General features: G+C 57.0%; 6 protein-coding genes across 6 annotated transcripts; 3 read left to right on the top strand and 3 right to left on the bottom strand.

Moving 5' to 3' along the window:
* Window positions 1-547: 547 nt before the first annotated feature.
* On the top strand, window positions 548-1,784 carry MFIFM68171_07572 (uncharacterized protein; the record flags this gene model as incomplete). Its single annotated transcript, XM_071062992.1, has 3 exons — window positions 548-1,312; window positions 1,408-1,481; window positions 1,553-1,784. 3 exons carry the CDS (start codon window positions 548-550, stop codon window positions 1,782-1,784), a joined length of 1,071 nt encoding a protein of 356 aa, XP_070919093.1.
* Window positions 1,785-2,387: 603 nt separating this feature from the next.
* Window positions 2,388-4,323, bottom strand: MFIFM68171_07571 (uncharacterized protein; the record flags this gene model as incomplete). The annotated part of the gene is made up of 2 exons (XM_071062991.1): window positions 2,388-4,037; window positions 4,096-4,323. The coding sequence occupies 2 exons, from the start codon at window positions 4,321-4,323 to the stop codon at window positions 2,388-2,390; spliced, it is 1,878 nt and encodes a 625-aa protein (XP_070919092.1).
* A 1,829-nt stretch (window positions 4,324-6,152) lies between these two features.
* MFIFM68171_07570 (uncharacterized protein) lies at window positions 6,153-7,430 on the top strand (the record flags this gene model as incomplete). The annotated part of the gene is made up of 3 exons (XM_071062990.1): window positions 6,153-6,357; window positions 6,425-6,863; window positions 6,944-7,430. The coding sequence occupies 3 exons, from the start codon at window positions 6,153-6,155 to the stop codon at window positions 7,428-7,430; spliced, it is 1,131 nt and encodes a 376-aa protein (XP_070919091.1).
* Window positions 7,431-8,857: 1,427 nt separating this feature from the next.
* MFIFM68171_07569 (uncharacterized protein) lies at window positions 8,858-10,081 on the bottom strand (the record flags this gene model as incomplete). Its single annotated transcript, XM_071062989.1, has 1 exon — window positions 8,858-10,081. One exon carries the CDS (start codon window positions 10,079-10,081, stop codon window positions 8,858-8,860), a length of 1,224 nt encoding a protein of 407 aa, XP_070919090.1.
* Window positions 10,082-11,028: 947 nt separating this feature from the next.
* MFIFM68171_07568 (uncharacterized protein) lies at window positions 11,029-13,070 on the top strand (the record flags this gene model as incomplete). The annotated part of the gene is made up of 3 exons (XM_071062988.1): window positions 11,029-11,763; window positions 11,842-12,445; window positions 12,526-13,070. 3 exons carry the CDS (start codon window positions 11,029-11,031, stop codon window positions 13,068-13,070), a joined length of 1,884 nt encoding a protein of 627 aa, XP_070919089.1.
* A 450-nt stretch (window positions 13,071-13,520) lies between these two features.
* MFIFM68171_07567 (uncharacterized protein) lies at window positions 13,521-14,600 on the bottom strand (the record flags this gene model as incomplete). Its single annotated transcript, XM_071062987.1, has 1 exon — window positions 13,521-14,600. One exon carries the CDS (start codon window positions 14,598-14,600, stop codon window positions 13,521-13,523), a length of 1,080 nt encoding a protein of 359 aa, XP_070919088.1.
* Window positions 14,601-14,987: the final 387 nt, after the last annotated feature.

Below are 14,987 nucleotides of genomic sequence, written 5' to 3'. Positions count from 1 at the left end.
ACGGGAGTACCCAATTTCAAGACTATTGGTGGTCACACGCATTGTTTATAAAGCGTCAACCCGGTCACGCCCAGGTACGGCTTCCGACACCCCGGATCAGTCAAGGGCGCCTACTGTGTAGGCGAATCACTATCATCCCCTCGATTCCAAGCCAGAGAGCAAGAAGTCACATTCGGTCCTTTTTTTGACCTGCGGCACGAGGCACCGGGCCGCCCGGGAGAAGCTGCAGAGAAGCATCCATGCGTGGCACATGTGCGTCGAGGCAAACCACAGGATCCCAATATTACCAAGTCATGTCGTTGGCCTCGCGAGACCGGCAATTTACAAGATCAACGTGGTATAACCCCCCGCCCGCGCCTGTTAATATATCCGCAATCTAGATAAACTGGTCAGCATTGCATCGAACGGCACAAGACAGAAGCTTTAGCCGCCCGAGGGGTAGTAGTTGGGAGGACCATGTATTTAGATGTTTACCTCCAAGTTATCGTCCATCATCTTGGCCGAGCCCTTCGTCTCTCCCCGAATCGCAGCCGCCGTTCCGCCCAAGATGCAGTGGAATATTCTCGCCCTGGCCGTTCTCGTCCAGCATGGCTTCGGCCAGATCCAGGGTATTCCAGAAGGGGTTCCGCCAATGCTGCGTTTTAGCTGCTCGCAGCTCGTCATCGACCGCCTAGACCCCCTGGTAACCCCCGGCACTGTTCCATCACCACATCTCCACCAGATCGTCGGAGGGAATTCATTCAATGCTTCCATGGACCCGGCGACACACGACCTCGTCAAATCTTCGACATGCACCACATGCACCTTCAGCGAAGATCTTTCCAACTACTGGACCGCCGTCCTATATTTCCGAGCCCGCAATGGGACGTACAAGCGTGTGCCTCAAGGCGTGAGTGAGATGCTTCGCGGCAACGGCGGCATCACCGTGTACTACATCCCTCCATACGACGGAAAGACGAAGGTCACCGCCTTCAAGCCCGGCTTCCGCATGCTTGTCGGAGATGCCGCGCTCAAGTCGCAGAGCAAAGACCCCAAGGTGTGCCATCGCTGCATGCCCGAATCAGGAGACTGGAGCCACCTGAACTGCGCCCCTCCGGATTCCCAGACCCTGCCTGATAAGTTCTGTGCTGGCGGCATACGTTCCGTCATAACCTTCCCCACCTGCTGGGACGGCAAAAATATCGATAGCCCTGACCACCAGAGCCACGTTTCGTATCCAAGCGAAGGGACATTCGATAGTCCCGGAGGCGGAACCTGTCCAGACACCCATCCCGTGAAGATACCGCAAGTCATGTTTGAAGTCATCTGGGACGTAAGTACTTAGTATTCCCGTTTCCTCCTGGAGCTCCAGCTCTGCCCTAGAGTTGGCAGGGATAAAGTCCACCATGCTGACGCTGTATCCCACAGACCCGAGAATTCAACAAGGAGGAGCTGTGGCCCGAGGGTGGCTCGCAACCGTTCGTATGGAGTACCGGCGACAAGTGAGTTATGCCCATATTACGTCCCTCTAAGTGTCACACGAAGGCCGCAACTCTAAACAATCAATCTGCAGGGACGGCTACACGCAGCACGGGGATTATGTCTTCGGCTGGAAAGACGATTCTCTCCAACGCGCCATGGACAACTTCTGCTTCGGCGACGTCTGTGACGTGTTGGAGCGGCAGTCCGACGAGGATGCAATGAAGTGCACTATTCCCCAGGTTGTTGAAGATGACATTGACGGATGTAAGTTACACTTCCCACATGGCACTGAGAAGTCTCTCGGTGAGGATGGATCTGGCTAACCACCTCGCAGGGGTCACCAATATTCCGGGCATAGAAGCCTGAGTCATGGTTGCTTAGATTGGTATTCCTGAGATTAAGGTTTTAAACAGTATAGAGGAACGAAGGGAGCTCAACGAGCATAACCGCATGGCGAATTGAGAAGGGAGCCGTTTAGATCCATACCATCACCAGACCAAGGCGTCAAGCCATTTGAGACTTGCGCTCTAATTACCTGAGATAGCCCCTCCCAAGAAGCTGCAAACAACCGGCACTGGGATATTCATGAACAGAGCAGAAAGTGTCCCGACAATGTTCCCTTTGAACATGTTAGGATAGGTACAGAAGCGGGTGTGCCTAGAAGCCTGAACCTAGGACTACTCAAGCATTCAGCAATCTCCTCAAACGTTTGATACTAATAACCCCGACGGTGGATTCCAGCTCCGAAGTACCCCAAATACACAGAACATACCGTATGGACCGATTTCAACATCTGCCTTAAACGCATCTCGATTAGGTATCTTAACGCCAGCAAAAACGGTCTACGGTACAGTAGTAACTTTCAAAAAACCGTCCGCCTATTACAGAAACCTGCCACCCGCATCTACTAATTAGTACAACAATATTTAACCCCTAGCCAGGTTAACGCGATCCTTCTTGATCAAATCCGCCGCCCGCTCCGCAACCGCATACACGGTACTCTGGATATTCCCGACCGGCTCCAGCGGGAAGACGCTCGCGTCCACAACCCTTAACCGGCGCGTGCCGTAGACGCGGAGCCTCTCGTCCACCACGCCGCCGCGCTCGCGCGGCATCATGGCGCAGCTGCCGGCCACGTGGAACACGGAAATCTGGCGGCGGCGGACGATTTCTCGGGCCTTTTCCAGGTCCAGGCCTCCGTCCCCGTTTTTGGTTTCTGCGGAGGGGACGATGGGCGGCAGCCGCTTTCCGCCCTCGGCGGCCGCCTTGAGCAGCGCGCCGAACGGCGTCCCCGGCGCCACGATGCGCTCGACAAATTGCACGCCCCGCGCCAGCAGCTCCATGTCGAGCGGGTGGGCGTTGTACCGCGGGTCCCAGACCGGCTTGGTCGCGATGTCGGCGCTGGCGATGTGCACGCTGCCGCGCGAGAAGGGCTGGTTGAGGATGGTCATGACGGTGATGTAGTTTTCGGGGAGGACGGGGACGATGTGGTCGGCCATGCTCCTGGGCACGTCGGGGATGGAGATTTGCGTCGGGAAGAGGAGGTACTGGAAGGTTGGCTCGTCGTCCGACTCGACGAGTTTCCGGATGGCCTGGGTGGAAGGGGTGGTGAGCGCTGGCTCGTGCTGGGCGAGGAGGGCCTTCTTGGCCTCGGCTGACATGACGCCCGACCCGTCGACCAGCGGCGCGTAGGCGACGCTGATGTTGCTTTGGCCTAGCGGTCCGTCGCCCGATGCCTGGTACATGCCCACGAGAGCCTGCACGACGGCGGGGTCCCGCATGACGTCGCCCGAGGACGTGCCGTCGGCGACCTCGAAGCTCTGGCAGACGATGGGGTGGTCCTGCATGTGCTCGCCCACGTTGGGGTTGTCGACAACCACCGGGATGCCGTGCTTCTCCAGTAGGTCGCGGCCGCCCACGCCGGACAGCTCGAGGATCTGTGGCGTTTGCAATGCACCCGCTGCCAGAATCACTTCGGTGCCGGCCGAGACCTGCTTCTTCTGGCCGTCCTTCGCGATGATCTCGACCCCCGTGGCCACGGCATCCGCGCCGCTCGTGGCGTCGAAAATGATCCTGTTGACTAGAGTCTCGGTCGCGACCACGAGGTTCGGTCTTTTAGCAACCTCGGGGGTGTAGTAGCCGCTGGCCGCGTAGCTCCTCGTTTTGGTGGCCGGGTCGATGGTGGCTTGGTTCTGGAAGGCGCCCAGTGCCTTGCCAGTCCGCGGGTCAGTCGTGACCTCGAGACCGAGGCCGGCAAATGTCTCCATCCACGCCTTGTTGGTGAGAGTGTAACCCTCGCTGAACGAGATATGAATGGGCCCATCGCCTTTGGCTAGGCTCTCGTTGTGGTACGTCAGGCCAACCATGTCCCGGGCGGACTGGGGTGGGGCGTGGACGGTGCCGAACTTGCGGAAGTAAGGGGCCATGGAGTCAAAGTCCCAGCCGGCGTTACCCAGGGCGGCCCAAGAGTCGATATTGCCCTTGGACGGGTAGAGGAGCATCAAGAAATTGAGTGCCGAACTGCCCCCGAGCATTCTGCCACGGGCCTGGTTGATGCACCGGTTATTCAGGGTTGACTATGTGCATCGGTCAGCAGTCTGAATCTTTTGGTTGTGAGGTGATCTGAATACTGACCTGAGGCGTTGATGTGAAGTTCCAGTCATACTCGTCCCTGCCGTATACACCGGCGACTAGACCCGGCGTCACGACCAGGGGGTCGGCGGTGCGGTCAGCGCCGGCTTCGATTACGAGTACACGGACATTGCTGTCCTCGCTGAGGCGATTGGCAACTACTAGGCCGGCGGTGCCGCCGCCGACGACAATGTAGTCAAACGGCTGGTCGAAGACGTCAACAGAAACCATTTTGAAGTGCTAGTTGAGCAAACGTCGAAGCGAACGGTGGAAGGCTCCTTCAAGACGGAACCCGAGCAAACAGATGTGTTAAGAATAACGATGGGACAGGGCGTCTCGGACTTGTTGTTTCAAAGAGACGATTGGGGGAGTGTGCTCTGGTATATGTCGACCCTGTCTGGGAGACATCCACCCAACATGACTGAGGAAGCCAGTGTTGATTCTCCCCGGCTGTGTGTCCCCTTTCGTCCCACTCCCCTCAAATCTTCCGAACGATTACCTCCGTAGAGCAAGCAAAAGAGAGGGGGTGAGAACGTTTCTGGCGCCACCAACCCCACCCAACCGTTTTCGTGGGGGCCATACCCGGAAGGCCAACAGGCGGTGAAGAAGCATGACTGAGCTCTATCAGGGTCCTCAATACGGAAACCGGCGCCTGTGACGGGGAACTATCAGAAACTCAGATATATAAGGGCATAATGACCGCGAGGAATCTACAGCAGGCTCCAACGCATGGCGCAGCCGACTTCTCGGGTCGAGAGGTACTGTACACACTTTGAAGATGGATAATTCGCAAACAGCTCTTCATAATTCCCCCAGTTCTCCGACTCCACCGTCCAAACAAGCTAGCGCACAAGATAGCGCACAGGAACGGGACCACGGCTGCCGGAGTCATGGTTAGAAGCTCGCTATTCGGGATTGAGTCACGTCTCCGCAGGAGTCCAGAAGTCCGTCTCATGCCATCCCTTTTCTCCTGATTTACACTACTTTACCATGTGGGGTCTAAACGGCGTTTCTGTATCCAAATATTAGAAAGCTATGAGACGATGGATATTGCAGAGAGTGTCTGCCGCCCACGAATCAGGGTCTGTGTGTCGCTATTCCACATCCTGTTTCCAGTTTCGCAGATCATAAATAATTATGCAGTGTAACGCGGGGAGTAGGAGATGGTCCCCCGAGTCCATTCCCCAACCAGCGGTCTTAGCTGCCTGCGGCTTGTGGCCCAGACCTCCCGATCCCAAGGACCTGGTTCGTCCATACATAGGCAATTTAGAACGGAGGTCCCGAAGCTCGGCAGTTAGCCGTACTGTAAAGGCTTCATCATCGGGCCGTGTGATTCGATGCAACCTGGCTGGTCGCCACGCGACATCATGCCCCTTCCGGATTTCACGCAGGCAAAAAGTGCCGTTTTCTTTTTCTTGATCCCCCCTGGGCATGCCGAGTCACTGCGTGAGGTGGTCGGACTTGTTCGAGCAAGGTCCTTTATTAACCAGGGGGCGACTCTATCCCCGTCCCGGCATCGAGGGGCACCAAGTCGACAGGGCTGGGGGGAAATAGTCTTGGCAGCATGTCGTCCTGTCGAGGACCCGCCGTGCTCCATTGGGCAGAGCGCCTCTACCACGTTAATTGTCTCGGGTTTCGCTCTCTCTTCTTTCTTATTCTTGTTGGTTTTTGTTTGGTCCTGTCTCCCTGCCTTCTGCCCCTGACGGCGGAATCTTCCGTCCAAGTAGCCACTATCGTAGCAGCGGGCGTCATCCAGACGAATCCATATCTCCTGATAGAGGTGCTGCAGAGCCATAAGCGCACAGCATCATTGCCTTTTCTCTCGCCCATGTCTCCCACTTGCCACCCCGCTGCAGCATTCCTCCGAGCAAGCTGAGGCTTTCCGGAGCAGTAGATACAATATCGCTGAGACCGCACTCCAACTCTATCTGCTTCTCTCTCTCCGGCACTGCGACTCCTAACACCACTGTCTCCGACTTGGCCTGTCACGAGGCTGAGTGATCCGTCACGCTTGGCCCCAACCGGTTCAGCCATAATAGCACTACAAACTCGACGCAGCAATGTTGGAGTACGTCGAATTCCCTGTACTGCCCATCGTCAAAATCCATCTCGTCATCAACTGCATCATCGCTCTCCTGACGACGGCGATCGTGGGCCTGCGTCTTGTGGCTCGCTTCTTGACTGGCGCCGGACTGTGGTGGGATGACTACCTCATCTTATTTGCCCTGCCCCAGGGTATCGGCATGTTGATTATCCAGGGTTTATGTGAGTATATCGGCCATGACACAGCAGGGTATAGATTCCGTCCAAGGGCTAACTTGCTGCGTATCAGGGGCACCAATGGGGGTCGGATACCCCATGAATGAGACTATGCCCAACCTCCCTCACATACTTAGGATGCTCGTCTCCTACGAGCTCATCTACGTGGTATCCATCAGCACCGTCAAGCTCAGCGTCATGATCTTCTACCTTCGTGTCTTTGTAAACAACGGCTTGCGGATGGCCACCAAGATCGCCCTCGCATTCGTTTGTCTCTGGAGCATTGGCAACCTCCTCCAGGTGTTCCTACTCTGCCGCCCCTTCGCTAGATCCTACGACCCAACCATACCCGGCGAGTGCGGCGACCAGGTGGCTTCGTTCATTGCCATTGGCGCCTTCAATATTATCACCGACATTGTGATCCTGGCGCTGCCGCTGCCAACCGTCTGGTCCCTGAAGATGACGACGGCCACCAAACTCGGTCTAACCGGTGTCTTCCTCATCGGTCTGATGTAAGTTATCTCCAAAAGGCCCCTAGCCTGTGTTCAAGGTGGCGGCCGCCAACTAACTTTACGTCTCTTCCCTCGCTCAGCGTCAGCGTCGTCGCCATCATCCGTATCATAGCCCTGACGCAGCTTGACCTGAACAACCTCACGGGGACCATGATTTGGGCCGACTTTTGGTCAACGACCGAACCGCTTCTGGCCATCATGTGCGTCAGCATGCCCATGTTAGGCACACTCCGAGCAAGGTGTGCGTCAAGCCGGGGCACCGCAAAATCAAACCATTATTACCATAGCGACGGCAACCCTACCAACGGCAGCGCCTTCAGCAAGCTCAAGAATCAAAGCAACCTTGACAAGCCCATCTCACTCGAAGACATATATGCGTCAAACCAGGAGGTGCATTACCAGACAGCCGTAGCCAAAGCGGCGACGCCTGAGCCCGACCAGGACCGTCCAGGGCCCGCTGGCAGCGACAGCGGCTCCGAGATCGCCCTAACGACGGAGCAGGAAAACAATCACCAGAACATCAACGGTATTAGGGTGCAGACAAAGTGGGCAATCTCCCACCACTAAACATGCCCGGATTTTTCGTCTTCGTTTCGTTTTCAAATATAGTATTTTGTTTTATAGACATGCTAAGTACGTACATAGACGGCTCACGGCACAAGAGGCCGCTTAGGACATTTTAGACGAGAGTTAGCAAAAACGGCAAGGGCAAGGCGGTTCGGATATCATTGGGTTTTGGTCCTGGACCACAACTGAATAATTAGGAAGCGTCAACTTGAAGATATTCTGTTTATTCATTCAAGCTCTTGTCTCGATCTGCAGGGACCAGGGTCTTCGCACATCCTGGAAGTCTATTGCTGTGGCGATTATGACAAGGAGTGGTTTCACGAGACGGCGGAACAAACATCTGCAGCTATTGTTCTGGTCTCTACACCGCATCGGGCTGGGCAGGCTATCGCGCTGATTCGCCCTCACAGGATATCATCACAAGGTTGGACCTTGTGCCTGAATCTCAGAGCTCTACTAGTAAATAGCCCGGGTTAGAACATGCTGGAGACACTACTTTTCCATTGCCCATTCTGGTTTGGCTGCGGTTGGCAGTGTTCACAGGACGCCAATAAGAACCGGACCAAAGTTCCAGAACCCCTGAATCCGGCACAGTGCGACCCCACCGCATATTAGACCTCCACCTGCTCTCAACAAACTCGAACAGCCAAGAGCCGTCGACTTGTTGATATACACTATCTCTGAATGCAGATCAACCAGCACTTCGGAACTATCCCTCTCTAAGGCTCGTATCCCGAAAAATAAGTCCTGCCCTTATTTTCATACCTGGCTAGTGTGTCTAGCACCCCTGTCGGCGCCTTAATTAGTCACGCAGCTGAGACATTCCGCATCTCCGATCTTGCCAGATCCTCCACAATTCCATGTGGCGTGGTACGGATGATGCGCATGGTGGCACTGTCATATAATATACTAGCCGAACTTTATTTCCTTTAGGCGCTTAGTGTACAGATCTACAAATCACTCCCCGCATGGCCGCTTCGACAGGGGCAAGACGGATGGACCAAGTGAGCATAAATTTTATGCACAACAACAGCACAACGATTCGTCATGAAGAAGTCCGTTGTATTACTGGAATACGCACAGTGGATACTTTCCCAGCCGCGCTGCCTTACATAGGATCTCATAGAGGGGTCCCCAGAAATGTCCAAGGTTTCGGGCGTATTTGCAGCATCGTAACGTCCTCTGACGTCCTCCGACGTCCGTTACGTACAGCTGTGAAAACCATCCATAGGTTAAAGCGCGCGAGTTGACAGAACTTCCAGCATTGGCAGGGGAGGTCGAAAGGCGTCTCTCCAGCCATCGACTTGGACACTCGCTTATTAGGTTCCATCACTGAGGCCAAACGATATCTCGTCGCTACCAAGTCATCTACCAGCGCATTAAGATCCACAGTTCAGATTGCCCGGAGCACCTGTCGCGCCCGCGGATCATATTTTGGTCGGGGTTCTCGCCTGCGCCCTTAGCTGCCTGATAGCCGTGCTGCTAATCTTGGCAGCAAAGTTCTCCGTCTTGCTTGGCTCATCCGAAATCTCCTCCGCATCGAGCACGTCGACCTCAAAGACCTCTAGCGCCCGCCAGCCTTGCTCAGCCCGCTTCTCATTGACAGCCTGCCCGCCGGATCTCGTCTCTCCCGACACAACCAGCGCATCGATGTCTTCCACCGTGATGGTCGGCCCAAACGGGTCATGGATGCGCACGCACTGGACTTGGATCGTGCCGTCTCGGAAGGTCGCTCGGAAGTCGCCGTCCTGTTCGTCGATCTGGGGCTGTGTGCCGTCTTTCCATCCACGGCCGGAAAGCTCAAGCAGGCGCGACAAGAAATCGATCACGTTCCGCGCCCGCTCCTCCCACGACTGGACGTACTCGGCGAACTTCTTGCTTCGTAGCATCTCATCGCCAGTGACGCCGATGATGTATAGACATGGCTTGGCGGCCTCGTCCTTCCGTGGCACCTGTAGCAGCAGCGCGCCGGCCGTCAGGAGTAGCTTGTGGCCCGGGTGGAGGTAATCAAACGTCCCTCCCAGGCAGACCACGGGGTAGGTAGACGTCTGCGGGGTCAGACTCGAGGGGCCGCCGTGAGCGGCATTCATGGTCAGGCCGCCCTCGACGGGGACGAGCTGTTCCTGCAGAAGCGTCTGCCTTCCCTCGGCAAAGCGGAGGTACGTCTGGTACAGCTGGAGGCCGGGCTCGCTGCGCACGTGGAAGACGTAGTTCCAGGGGTGGTACGCGGAGGCGAACGTGGCCATGTCCACGACGACGGTGTTGTTGGGCTCGATGGCCGGGCGGAAGTCCGGGGTGAAGCGCCGGTCGCGGTCGTGGTCGATCAGGATGACAGTCGCGTCAACCGAGCCGGGCCCGCCGCCTACCTCAGTGCCGATCGAGAGTTGGGCGCACACGACTGAGAGGATGCTGTAGACGCCTGCGATGAGCGCCTGGGCTGCGGGCCATGAGAGCGTCTTGGAACGGAGGAACGGGCCGTGTAAGATGGGACAGGCGACGGCGATCGTCAGTTTTGATGCGCTCGTCGGGTGTTTGAGTTTGGAGAGGGTAGCAGTGATGGAGGGCCGATAGGCGGCGTTGAGGAGCGAACGGTTCGAGGGGTCCGGAGGGAAAGGAAGCAAAAGAAGTGAGGGCAAGTCGTCCCGTTTCATCATGCCGTTGACTGTGGGTGAGAATCAAAGAATCACCTGAAGGGATGACGATGGATCGAATGAGGCGGTGCAACTGGTGAGTGAATTCAAGTCGCAATTTTTGAGCGGGCACTGATGGTCGGTTGGCGTGGTTCGCCTCTGCCACCTGCCTGACTATGGTAGTCGTCTAAGATCTCACACACCCTGTCGGGCATCTACACCAAAAATGTGAAATGTAATGAAACGGTTGTGTTTCTCTGTTGCGGCTTCGGCTTCCGTCAAAGGCAGCGGAGATGAGATGAAGTAAGGCGATGTACCTCGGCGTGGAGGTGGGGCACCGTGTTATCGGTTTCCCGATCAGTGTACGTGACAAAGTACATCAGGGCGCCTAACAACGCAGCTCTCAGAACATAAAATTCTATAAAATGCTTTGTGAGACTGGCCATGATACTACTCTGTCAAACCCATGCCCTAACCAAGAGCACGATCGTATATTGTATCCCTCATTTCTCGAGAGTCGCTGCGACGGGTCGAGGAACAAGCGGCTGACCCATGCAGATACGTTGGACAGCCCAATCACGTCTCGCAGTTCCGGTGCGCAGCCGCAGCCACCTGGCGGCAGACGACGCCAGTCCAGCGACCGTGACCCCATTGCTGCCAGACTCGAACATCTGAAGCTCCGACATCACATTGCTTCCTCTTCCACGTGTGTTCCAAAGTTACCATTGCCGCTCCCGGGCTTTCGCGCCCAACAGCCTGGCTCACTGCGGCTGGGAAACGGCAATTTCGTCTTTTCTACATCTCGCGGACGTTGGAAACGGGCATCGGGCCCTTGGCGCAAGCCACCCCGCCCAATCACCCCCCCGTCTTCAGGCACTTCGCAGCCCCGGACCCAGACCATCCTCCGCTGGACGGCCGCGCCCCCCCCCCCCCCCGCGGCCCCCCTCCCCCGCGGCACGCCGGCACATATGAACCAACCACCACAGTACCAACCGCCGCGGCGGACAGGAACCTACTCGTCGCATCCCGACGAGCTGCACACGTCGTCGTCGGCCATGGCTCATCAGGGCCAGCAGATGTCGCCGCGCGACTACTCGGCAGCCGGCCCCCCTCACATAAAGCTCGACCAGGCCTCGCCGAACCTGTCGCAGATGCCCAACTATCAGCCCACAGGGTCCGTTCCGAACGTGCTGCAGCCAGGCGGATTGACTGCGCGCCCGTCCGCAATGCAGTCCAACACGGCTCCCACCTTGCCCACCATGCAGCAATCAGACTACCAACCGCATCAGTCCCAGTCGAAACCCAATTCATTGAGCTTGTCGCATAGCTACTCGCGCTCTAGTCCTTCGGCGCCCTACGAGGGCGGTTCGGGTTATATGCCCTACACGCCGACCACCCCCGGCGGCAGCACCTCTTCGCAGTACATGTCACCCACCGACCCCAAATACACCACCTCGGGCTCCCAGCGAAACATCTCCAACACCCCTCTTGGGCTCGCCGATATCCGGCCGCGGGCCGACTCGAGTCTCTCTGATGGCCTACCCGGCACGCCCGCCTACGAGCTGGCAAACGCCCAGTCACGCACCAGCAACTACATGGCTCCGTGGGCTCTCTACGCTTTCGACTGGTGCAAGTGGACGCCCCAGGGCAACAGTGCCGGCAAAGTGGCTATTGGAAGTTATTTGGAAGACGGCCACAATTTTGTAAGTTCCTCTGTCCGCCCTGTAGCCAAACCCTTCTCCCTTCCTTCGGACAAACCTCCTGACGCCACGGCACCTCAGATCCAAATTCTCGATGCTCAACTCACCCCCACGCCCTCCGACGTGTACTCGCCTGGGACATCCAAGTATGCCATGGACTTTACGAGAATCGCCGAGGCGACGCACTCATATCCCGTCACCCGCTTGCTATGGGAGCCGCCATCGTCGCAAAAGCAATCCACCGACCTGCTCGCGACCTCGGGCGACCACCTCCGCCTATGGTCACTCCCCTCCGATTCCCAGGTGCACACGTCCGGCTCTTCGATAACGTCGAGAAACGGGCGCGACATGCCCATCACGAAGCTGACGCCGCTGGCGCTCCTGTCCAACTCTAAGACGCCGGACCACACGGCGCCGCTAACGTCGCTCGACTGGAATACGGTCACGCCCAGCTTGATCATCACGTCGAGCATAGACACGACCTGCACCATCTGGGACATTCCGTCGTTGACGGCCAAGACGCAGCTGATCGCCCACGACAAGGAGGTTTACGACGTGCGGTTCTGCGCGCAGAGCGTCGACGTTTTCGTCAGCTGCGGGCAGGATGGCAGCGTGCGCATGTTTGACCTCCGCAGCCTAGAACACAGCACCATCATCTACGAGCCCACGGGCAAGGATGAAAGAGGTAAGCGAGCCAGCCAACTCTTTTCTTTTCTTTTTTAAAAAGAAGAAACCTTTTTAACACTCCTTGTCCAAAAAAAACAGACTCCAACGGCGGCCGCATCTCCCCGACGCTCGCCCAGCAGACCATGTCCCACCCGCCGCCGCTCCTCCGCCTGGCCACCTCGCCGCACGACCACAACCTCCTCGCCACCTTCGCGCAAGACTCGAGCGTCATCCGCATCCTCGACGTGCGCCAGCCCGGCCAGGCCCTCCTCGAGCTGCGCGGCCACGGCGGCGCCCTCAGCTGCGTCGAGTGGTCCCCGCTGCGCCGCGGCACCCTCGCGTCGGGTGGGGACGATTGCCAGGTGCTCATCTGGGACTTGCTGAATAGCCAGCCTTCCTCGTCGTCGTCGTCTTCGTCGGGTACGATTACCGGGGCGGGTGTGGGTGTGAATGGGATCGGGGGTACCGGCGACGGGAGTGCCAGGAGTCCGGTGGCCAGCTGGCAGTGCGAGTACGAGGTGGGGAATCTGGGGTGGGTGCCGCACTTGTCGTCGGCGTCGAACGGTAGTGGCGGTGGAGGTGATTTTGGCGAGTGGCTTGGGGTGAGCGCGGGCAGGGGGGTCTGGGGGGTTCGACTATCATAAGGTATCTAAATGCTTATGGGATGGATGGATGCGTGATGAATGTGGATGAGAGATGAAAGATGAGGGATGAGAGATAATAGAGGAGAAAGGGGGGCGGGGGGGGCGCTGGATGTGATGAGCCTGATGGAGGTATCAAACTGGCCCGCGCCATGCCGTCTGGCTAGCAGCACCGGCCCCGGCAGCAAAGCGTTACCCAACCACTTTTTTCTCTCTCTCATCTACCTACCTATAAAGAGAATCTTGAACAATTGTTGGCTGGTGGTGATGGACGGGGTTGGACGGACGGGACCTGCATTACACAAAGCCTGGCGTTTTGTCCCTTCGTTTTTGGAAGTTGGTTGGGATAGGAGACAGATATAGCTACTATCAAAATCCCTTTCCGTCAAGACCGCGACATAGCCTAATCGGCGCTTGATATAACGATGCCAAAGGACCCAGGTTCCCTGGCCTCTAGGAAAAGTCAAAAGTCATTTTCCCCCCTGAGATAGAAGTTCCAGCAAGTACATTTTTGCCAACAATAGGTCCATTGAAAACAAATCTTCCTGATTCCCGTGAGGCAGATGGAGATAGTGAACCCATTGCAGATGGTGAGCCCATTGCAGACGGTTTGCTTGGGAATATCTCGCGTAAGACTGCCTTGGCATAAGCCGCTGCCATTGCTGCAGCGTAGGGCTGCCATTCCTTATCCTTGTGTTCATCACCGTAGTCACAAACTCCCCGGATGACACCGACAGGGATGCGGTTCATCGTTCCAGCCGCCTCCATTTCGAGGCCGATGACGTTGTACCTCTCCCTAAGCTCGTTCCGCTTCTGGGCATTTTTCATCAGCTTCTCTCCCGAGCCGATTGGCCCGTACCACACTCGGGTCCGCCTGGAGTCTGGCCGCGGTTCACGCTTAACCGGCTTCACTACATGTTCATCTACCTCATAGAGCACATCTTTGTCCTGGCCAGGGTCGGCGAAGGTGCCATTTGAATGCTCCTTCTCTTTCATGTTTTCATAGTATACGAGGAACCTCTCCAAGTCGTTCGGCGCATGGATCTTTATACTACCGATCGCTGACCGAACCACGGTCTCGGTAGTAGCCAGCACATGGCCGAAACGCAGAGGCTGAAACCCATCTTTCGTCTCCCTGCCCAAGTCGTAGGCTACCAGCCCGGCACTGTCCCCTTCGGGGAGCGCCACAAGGACATCGCCGAGACGGATGTCACGGGGCGGATTCGTCGAGAGATTGGGGAGGCCAGCGGCAACGCCAACGAGCAAGCCGAACCAGAGATTTGGGAAGAACTTCTTCACCTGGCTGGCGAGTGCGGCCGCTGACCCCGTGCCGTATTCCTGACCCGCAGGAAGAGTCGCGAGGACGACGTTGTGTCCGCACACGTCGCCAGCATGGAACAAATAGTCGTCCCCTCGGCCTGTCGGAAACCTGCCGTCGTGTCGGTGATCGAACATGTGCAGGGCAGCTCGGGCCTCGATCTCGAGAGGCGCGATCCATGCGACAGTGTAAAGCCGGGGGTCTAATTCAGGCATTCTTCAACAAGGATGGTTGTTGAGCTTCACGTTGGGCTGCTGAGCGATGTATTCTCGGGCAAGGCTCTGAGACAGCCAGGCCTAATGCTTCTCATTGGTCGTTGTGCCATACTCAGCCGCCTCCCCGCCTGCGTCCGTCTCCGACCTTCTCTCAAGCACCGCATTTCGGTAGTTGTTCTGTCGACGTTCCTGGTCAAGCTCACCGAGCCGAACGGTGCTAGTGGAGTAGTTGTTGACGGCCCGACCCGATGGATCCACCGGCGACTTTTGGACGGATTGACGGCAATAACGTCATCGCCGGCACGCATGTGTCCGGAGGAACCCTAAACGTAACCATCAACAATTCGGAAGGCAAGCCTCTTCCCAACCTTTGATCTGCAAATCTAA

Source organism: Madurella fahalii (genome assembly GCF_045866475.1).
Source record: "Madurella fahalii IFM 68171 DNA, scaffold_4, whole genome shotgun sequence".
Taxonomy (NCBI): domain Eukaryota; kingdom Fungi; phylum Ascomycota; class Sordariomycetes; order Sordariales; genus Madurella; species Madurella fahalii.
The sequence above is the reverse complement of the archived record's forward strand: the minus strand, read 5'-3'. Positions and strand labels throughout refer to the sequence as shown.